The sequence below is a fragment of the Nannospalax galili genome, unplaced genomic scaffold (genome assembly GCF_000622305.1).
Source record: "Nannospalax galili isolate Female #2095 unplaced genomic scaffold, S.galili_v1.0 scaffold257, whole genome shotgun sequence".
NCBI classification, from domain to species: Eukaryota; Metazoa; Chordata; class Mammalia; order Rodentia; family Spalacidae; genus Nannospalax; species Nannospalax galili.
In genome coordinates, this window is record NW_008340854.1 from 315,178 (window position 1) to 324,599 (window position 9,422).

The following is a 9,422-nucleotide window of genomic DNA, read 5'->3' on the forward strand; positions in this document are numbered from 1 at the left end:
GATCCCACTTTGTAAAACATCAGCACAATTTTTTGAAGTCTCTTTTCTTTCCAGTTACTGACTATGGAATTTATTAAATGCCCTGCATTGCAGTGACTCCAAGTGTTCCCAACGCCATCACTCCAAAGGCTCTTGTTGCCATTTTGAACTCAATTAATTCAGGGATATTTAACAAAACTATTCAGATGGGCTCTAAGGTCAGTGAGTTCTCATAAATGTTAGTTCATATTCCATCAAATATTGGGCATAAACAAGAATTGGTCCTATATATTGCATTTCTTCCTTTACATGTAAAAATATAAACTTCTTACAATGTACTACATGAGGTCTCCTACACTGTTCTCATCAACTGTTTGATACAATTAATAAGCGCTATTAGCATGCGCTATGCTTGATTTGCATCTATAATTAAATGAAAAGAACGTTTTTCAGAGTGGTCACTGGTAGAGGGTAATTATATGAATCCCTGATAATGATTCAGAAGGAAATATTGTGCAGCTGACATAAAATTCCTTATGAAATAGAGTCAATATAAGGTAGGTAAAAGTTAGGAAAGAGAATTGGCCTCTTTTTAAAAAATATTTTTCAAAACTATAAGTGGGAACTAACAAAATATAGTTACAGGGATACTGCTGTTCCATTTATCTTTTTTACTATTCATCTTAAAGTTTTAGTAATTCTGTTAAGTATCAAAGATTTTAAAGCATAGGTTGGATTAGACTAATTCAGGAGTAAATGTTTACAGGAGGGCTGTAGCTTTCAACTAAATAAAATTGATGATTATTGTTTCATATATATGGTACCTGTTTTGTTTTGTTTGTTTTGTTTTGTTTTGTTGTTTTGTTTCTTAGGCAGGGTCTTGCTAGGTAGCCCAGGCTGGCCTTGAACTTTAGATGTTTCTGCTTTGACCTTTCAAGTTTTGGAATTATAGGCATGTACCATCATGCTTAGATTTACGGTTTCCTTTAAATATCAGGTTTGATTATACGGAAAGCATCATGTCAAAATATGAAGGCTAGCACGTTGATCGCATGACTCTTAAGAATCTTTGTTCTTGCTGGTTTTTAAAATCTGGGACCACGTGTGGTGGTGCATACACCCCTCCAGCACTTGGGAAGTGGAGGCTTGAGGATCAGGAGCTTCAGGTCATCCTCAGCTGCACAGTAGGTTCAAGGTCAGCCCCAGTTGCATGAGACCCTGTCTCAAAAACAAAATCAGACAGCACCCAACCAGACCAAATTCTCTAAAAAGACTGATGACTGATTATTTTCTGTTTTTTCTTAGAAACTGCTATTAGATTTATGCTCTCTTCATCGATTTGTACACTAGGCGGTTTTTCTTTTCCTTCCAGGTTAAGTGAGGAACAAGTGCCATGATATAGTACAGTTTTTATCGCTAACATTAGGGGAGATTTAATATTTGTAGTGACATTTTTTAATGAGCCTGAGGTAGTGAAAAACTGTGTATTCTTTTATATTATTATTTTGAAATTGCAGATATCTCTTCCAGTATTTATTAATATTTATTAAATTTGTTGCAAGCAAGGTTAGTCAGTATTTCCTGAAGGATATGGGCATTGCTCGGTGCACTCAGAGATTAGGGAAGGAGAATGGACCGGCTATGCTTCAAAGGCAATGGAGTTTAGTATTTGGAAGCTGAGGAAGAGGAGAGAGGTACGTGTGAGAGTAGGAGACATGGAGAGAGAAGAGTACAATTTCTCGCTGGTATGTCTTTGTATACTCTCACACCTTTCATTCCTCTTCTTATCCATTTTGGTTCCTCAAGCACAAGGAAGAAACTGCACTCTTTCTCATATTCCTCACGGTCAAATATTCTAATGGTAATGATCTTCCTGTGGGAACACAAGACAAAGGCAAAACAAATGGTTGGCGTCACACGCTCATGCTCTAGATGTCCACTGTGATGTTATTGTGATGTTATGGAGGGAGAACTGGCAGCACATGAACCTCCAGGCATATGTAAAAGGGCATCTTGGCTGCTCCCCACTGGCCCCCATTAAGGTTTCCATACTAATGGATCCTTTGCACAGGTTCTTCTGCTTCTTCCCCAATTAAGTTCAGAATCTGACTTAATTTGGACATTGTGTAATATCTGTGCCAACTTTCCCCACCACGGAGGCTTGATTGATTGCACTGAAAATTAACCTTTCAGACCTGCAAGGCGCAGGGTGGCCATAATTGGCTGACGTGGCTGCAGCTCTGTCCCTCTGCAGTCGTGCGAGCTATGCCCTGTTACATAGGTGGAGGAATGTGTGCATTGTAAGTCATGTTCTGAAGAGTGCAGGCATCCAGGGAGGAACAGGCTAGTAGAAGCTGTTGGGCTCAGCCCTGGAGCAGCTCCCCCACCTTTCTTCTCACTCATCTCCACCAGGCGGGGCTCTCCAATCTCAAGGAAGAAGGTCTTGTTTTTCTCATACTCCTCATCATCAATTACCTTGACTGATATTGTTTTGCTGAAACAGAGAAGAATAGAAATTGACGAACAGGGGAAGAAGAAAGCCAAGGAACATAAAGAGGGAAGGAAGGTCACTGAAACACACAGCTCCTTGCCCAGGGCCATAGAACTAATTCAGACAAAATATAATACTCAACGTTAAAAGTTTGTCATCATGAGAAAGAAAAGTGGAAAAACAGAATATAATAAGAAAAGAGAATTATTAAAATATTTAGCTGTTGTGTTGTCTGACCTGTGTTTGGAAGTTCACTGCTGTAGAACATAGTAGAACAAACTGAGATGGCTTAGCAGAAGGCGCTTGCCCCCAAGCCTGACAATTTGAGTTCGATCCCTGGAACCCACATGGTGGAGAAATGATTTCCCCAACTTGTTCTCTGACTTCACACAGGAATAATGACAGGCACATCCACATCAGTGCGTGCACGTGAGCATACACACACACACACACACACACACACACACACATGCATATACACACACATAAAAGTAAAATCACAATAAAATATTAACAGAGATGTTATCCTGAGTGGTAGGGTCATTTTTCCTTTCATTGTGTTTTATTACCAAACGTAACACTTTTTATTCATGACATTTTATTGAAACAATGTATGTATAAAAGCATCGTGGAAGAAAATATAAACTCTTATCTCTCTCTCTTCCCTGTGTCCTAGAATCTAACTTATGTAGGTTCCTCAGATTTTCTACCTTTAGCACAAAAGGAAATTGTTCATGTTTTATTTGCCTTTCTAAAGATGGAAACTGTGTCCTCAAAAGAGCGGGTTTGAAACTGGCATGACAGTGGAGGGGGATGACTCGTAAAACAATTATTTTCATCCCTTAAAAAGATGAATTTTAGCCGGTCATGGTGGTGCATGCCTGTAGTCCCAGCACTTGGGAGGCAGAGGCAGGCAGATCTCTGTGAGTTCAAGGCCGGCCTGGTCAACATAGTGAGTTCCAGGACAGCTGGGGCTACAGGGAGACCCTGCTTCAAAAAGACAAAAAAAAAAAAATGAATTTTAATTTTCATTAACTTTGGCATTCGTGCTACTTTCAGATTACATCAAGGTGTTTTAACAATTTCTCCAGCAGTCCAACCTTCAGTAATGTTTGCTCTATGGTTCGATGTCTGTGAATGATTGACAGGTAGGTAGGACAAATGTGTATATTATGCAAATCTAAACTTCCAGTAATGATAGCAGACATAACTCTTGATGGATCTGAAAATAGATCATTTTAATATTACCATTTAACTAATAAGGCTTAATTGTGCTGCATATTACAATCTACCCAGAGCCTCATACTGAGTTAACAAAATTTGAAAAATAACATTAGTCAAGATGATTTCTGATTAAAGTTTTTGAAACAATACGCTTACCTAGTCAGAGAATTTTAATGATATGGAAATTATTTAATTTTGCTGGCATTTTCAAGATCTTTTACAAAGAAATTAGTTTATAATCTTGCTTTCATTTCATTGCTCAAATCTGTCAAGTTTCAATTAGACATAGGCTTCCTAACCAGCATTTGTCTTCTTTCTCAGGATGAAGGACATATAGTCAGAAGTAGCTTTTAACTCTCAGGATTTCCAGCTCCTAATGCCAAATGCTTAACTCTTACTTTTCTTGGCTTAGCATTGTAGAAATGTGAACAAATGACTGGAACCACATAATGTCTCTTTCCCAGCTGAAGAACAGCCCAATTTCTCCCTCTGAAGAAGTTGGAGCTCCTGAAAGTATCTTTTCTTTTTTTCTCAAAGACTAACACTAGGTGAACAGTTATGAGTGACTAATACAGCAATTATCTATTTCAAAGTAGGTATTTACAAAACTACCAACAGTAATACAAAGCCAGACTACATGTGCAAAAATCTCCTGGTGTTAGGATGGTTTCTGGATTTTACCTATGTACTTTGCATATATCCATAAAAGTCAGTCTGACATGACTAACCTGAGATATTTAATTATTCCTCTACAGATGAAAACACAAATATTTCACATGCCATGTTACTATCCCCAGGACTGATGGCCCAACATTCATTGTCAAGGCCCTTAGAGCAACAGATTGCAATGTCCCCATCATGACAGAGCCATGTTGTGATGTTCTTGCTTTTATTGCTCAGAACAAGTGACTTTTCACTTCTCTATCTCATACTCCCAGGTCATAGCTCATCTAAACTATAGAAGTAAAGAAAGAACATGGTTGGAGTAACCTTTCTAGTGATTGAGTGTGTATGAACGGTGTTGATTTTGATAAAGGTGAGAAACAGGTACCCCCAAAAGGGTCCTTAGTCTATGTACAAATGAATTTAAGAATGGGCTCAAATGGAAGCTTTAGGACAATTTTAGTAGAATTAAGGGAAAAAAAAATTGTTAAAGGCATGCTGTAAATCTCAGCAGTGGCCTTAAGGGGGAGAATGGAAGCAAGAAGGGACAAGGCCATGATGCCATGCTGGGTCCTGAACTGTGAAGAGAGCTGAAAGCTGTCTGAAAGCAGGTAAACAGGCAGTATGGGTACCTTCATATCTCTGCTCTTGACTGTGAATGTGATGTGGATATCTGCTTAAGCTCCTGCACTGATTTCCCCTAGATGTAACCTGGAGCTATAAGGCAAAGTAAACCCACCATTTTCCCCTAAGTTGCTTTAGGTCAGGGTGCTTTTTTACAGCAACAGAAATTAAACAACAGCACATTATAGTAGTCTATTTCCTACATCCATGGAAGAATGAAAAATAGAGTTATACAGCCTATAAAACTCATTCACGTGTTAAATAAGCATTTGCAATTTACCATTACAGTATCATTGTTCAACAGGATCATAATTCTTAGAAAATATTTCAGCATTTGATAACTGTGATGTGGGAAAATGAAATATGAAAAAATAGATGTCTTATAAAGTACCTAAAATAGATGGCATTTGCATAACAGCATCTCATTTCAAGATCATTAGAAATAGAATCAATAATGCCCCTGACAGGAGAAGCCATTAAATTATATATTGATTTAGCTTCTGCAGCACAGTAAAGCTATTAATAGGAAATGTGATTATTAAAGGACATTTCAGTCGATCTAAAGTAGCAGGATAAAGTCAGCCCCAAGTTAGCTCTCTAAATCAAGACAGGCAAAGTTGGAAAGCGGGGTTCACCTTTTGCTTCAGAACAGAAAGGTAACAAGGATGAAATTAACCAAGGCAATTTTCAAAGGAAAATGTCACAAGGAACATGCAACCCAGTTTCTGTCTCTACACTTTATGGAGCCCAACTCCCAGAGATAAAGCTGCCAGTTCACCTACCACAGAACATGTTACATGAGATGGGTTTTGTTTGGTGAAAATTAAAGCCAGACCGGGGGTGATCCCCAGGAGTTGCTTTTGCTCCCCATAATTTAGCAGTAGAAACAAAATCTCAAGGACAGAGAGGGTCTTGAAGAGCTCCCAACATCAATCCCATCTCAGAGGGACACTGCCTCCTTAGATCACAGTTGGATACTGGCTGTTCTGCTCTGCTTACTCATAAGAAACAGTCAGGTGTTATTTCTTTAAATTGACAGGTTGACAAAATCAAGCCTGGAACAGTTGGATGCATAACAGCCCTTCAAGCAAACTCATATGATTACACTGATGAGGATATAATGTAAAACCTAAGGCCTTGCCATCTTTAACTACTGTGATAGTTATAAAGAAGATAAGAAGAAGTGGTAACCCTAAAATCCTCTTAGGGATTAGATAAGAGCTCCCAAAGTGGTCGTGGATTTGATCAAAACACCTTACACGCATGTATGAAATTCTCAATAAAGTTTTCTTAAAAGCAAAAAAATAAAATAAAAGATAAGAAGAATCCACTTAGTGTTTTCACTCTTTAAATGCAACATTGTTTCACAAAGACTATATTTTCTAGAAACTAGCAATTGCAAATCTTATGAAAACATTACATTATTTCTCAACGTGGCCAAAATATTTATGGAAGAAGTTCATTTTCATTCCACTTCTGAAAAGATAAAGAGAACACTTTAGTGTTATTTAGTGGACAAATACAGATCACCCCTTTTGATCTTTGCAATGCCTTTCGTGTGTCCACACCAAACCAAAACTTCTACCTCATTTCTCAGTCTCTCTTAACCTGATTTGTCTCAAAGAACTCAAACTCATCAAACAGACCAGCAAGAAGCCTGTATGTCTGCCGGTGAGTCACTGAGGAAGGGAAGAAAGTCGTGTTTTTCTTAGTGGATGCTGACCAAGAGAAATCTCTTCAAAATGTACTTTGGTTGTGGTTAAACCAAAGTGGTATCCCTGTCTTTTTTACAATGTAAGCCTCAGTTTGTGCTTCTGTGACTTTTTCCCCCTAGGCCTGCCCTTGATGTTGGAAGCTGAGAAAGGAATACAGCACATAGTGTGTTCTATGATGGCTGCCTTGCAGTTCAATTTCTGAGGAAATAAAACTTTAATTGAAAAATGTCGTGAGCACGTGTGGGCTCACCAAAGCTGAGGATTCTGCATCCTCTCAGGGCCCATCCCTGACCCACAGAATCTGCATCGGCATGTTAACAAGATTTCCAGATAACTCCTGTGCATGGTGAAGTGTGAGAAGTGGGAAGCGCTAATAGAAAGGCAAACAGTTTATTTTATTAAGTTGAATAACAAATTAAAAGGTTGGTGATAGGTGGGTTTGTTTCAGGTCTCAAATACTGCAAACTGTGATTCTCTGGGTCAACTCCAGATGAGCTGGATAAAACTGGTCCAGTTGTGGGGGACCCAGTATGAACATAGCTTTTAAAGATGCTTCAGATGATTCTAATACGCAGTCAGGGCTGGAACTGACTAATGGATAGCTAGAATGGGTCTTGTGATGTTAAAAGAGTACATTACAGAATAGATGGAGTTGTGAGAAAGTCATAGTCAAAACCAAATTTTAGATCTAATGAATAATTAGGTTGAACTATGACTCCCTAGAAATCCTGGCTTTGTTTTTCACTGGAGCTTATAGAATACTTAAGAGTTTCTGGTTTTTTCCTTTCAGGAAATGCTAGTCTCACCAGGCAACCTTAATAGCATAGGTGAGAAAATGCCTTTGGCATCAGGCATCAGAGTTTACACTCATGTCAAGTAATGAAGTAATTTCCTTTTCACTAGCAGACAGGAACGCTGGTAATATGATTTACACAACAGTGGTTACAAACTAAGGGTGACAATTGCCACTGAACACGGTAGTGTCTCCTCTCACCTCTGGGCGCCCCCATAAAACTTCAGAGTCCCATCAGAGAAAGACCATGTGAGTGGAACTAGAATTTTCTACCTGTGAGCATCACACTCTCAGATTTAAGAAAAAAGAGACGTAGGATTGACAAGAACCATACAACTTGCCCAGTTGATGATTTCCACATGTTGCAAGAAATTGAAATTTGATTTAAAGTGCATCAGAAGTGAAAAGCTGCAGGTCTCAAAAAGCCAAGTACACAGAGCAAGCAGGGACAAAGAGCCTGAACAGATACTTCACTAATAAGCAAATGGCCAATAAATCCACGAAAAGGTGTTCTACCTTATCAGCCATCAGGGTACCATGAGTCCAAGTCACACTGAGATACCAAGTGACACTCAGCAGGATGACTTCAGTCAAAACCACAGATGGTAATATGTGTTGGTGAGAATGTGAAGAAATTAGGCTTTTCATATGCTGTGCTGCAGAATGGTGCAGTCGCCACTTTGAAAACACCAACATAAGTTTGAAAAGAGCCGTCACAGGACCAGCAACCTCCAGGTTTATGGCAAAGAGAATCAAAGACATATCTGTCCCCAAATGTGTATATGAACAGTCATAGCATAACTGTTCACAACAGTCAAAATCCAAATGTTTATCCACTCATGAATGGATAAATAACATGGTGTCTATCCACACAATGGAATATTATTTAGCAATATAAAGGAATAGAGTATGGATGTATGCTATAACACAGAAAACCCTCCAAAACAGTATGTTCAGTGAAAAATGCCAGGCACCAAAGGTGACATACTATATAATTTCACTGAAACAAAGAAAATTCAGAATGGGCAAAAGAGAGACAAAAATAGCCTATTAGTGGTTGTCTAGAGCAGGAGACATGGAGATAAATGGGAATTGAGGATGACTGCTAATGGGGTATAGGATTTCACGTGGAGGATAAGTGTTTGAACTTGATTTCAGTAATGGCTACAAGAACGTATTAAAATTCACTGAACTGTATCCTTTAAATTGATTTAATTTTATCGTAAGTGAAGTGTACCTCAACAAAGTTGCTATTGGAAAAGAAGCCCTCCAATTTTACAATAAATCATAGTCTTTAGGAAAAGCTATTTGCTTGGGTGAGAAAGTATAAGGATGTTTGCAGTTTTTAGTAAAGAGTCTCAAATTCTGCTAGTACTGTCAAACAGAAGCGGGGGTGCTGCGTACCAGGAGACAGAAAGCCATTTACACAAAGCCAAGAGCCTTTGCCTTTGCTGCGCCTGTCAGATCCATTGCCCCACCACCCAGGCCTCTCTTCAGCATCCTCACAGTGCTGCCTGCCTCCCCAGCATCAAGTGCAGTCGGTGTTCTTCTTTGACATGCTGGGCTTCCTCTGACTCCTTTCTTTCCCCAAGACTAAAGTATTATGAAAATGTCAAAAGCAGTCTTCCGTTCACTGCTTTTGTTTAAAAAGGAAAGGAAAGGACTCTAATCGTAGGTTATGTCTGCTGGCCTTGTGCATGCCAATGCAGCGGCGGTGGTGGGGGAGGGTCTCTTTCAATCACTGAAGGCGTTTGCCAACGACCCTGTCGGCATTCATTTCTCTTTATCCACAAAGACTGGTAAGTTTGCTCTGCTCTGTTTTGTATCACTGGGTTTAAATTCCTGTTAAATTTTGAACTCCCCCCCCCCTTCCAGAATTGATTAGTGAGTTGTTTATATTCTTGCCATTTTTATTTAAGTAATCCAAAATCAA

General features: G+C 39.0%; 1 protein-coding gene across 17 annotated transcripts in view; it reads right to left on the reverse strand.

Annotated features, from left to right (window-relative positions):
- Slc8a1 (solute carrier family 8 member A1) overlaps positions 1–9,422 on the reverse strand; it is a 328,175-nt gene that overhangs the window by 73,531 nt on the left and 245,222 nt on the right. For 9 of the 17 annotated variants that reach the window (XM_008835858.3, XM_008835856.3, XM_008835855.3 and 6 more), the window contains exon 3: positions 2,367–2,473. In XM_008835858.3, the coding sequence (XP_008834080.1) occupies positions 2,367–2,473 (107 nt within the window). Of the gene's footprint in view, positions 1–1,748; positions 1,853–2,366; positions 2,474–9,422 lie in introns of all 17 variants that reach the window. The other 8 variants (XM_017798881.2, XM_017798880.2, XM_017798879.2 and 5 more) reach the window with 1 other exon arrangement.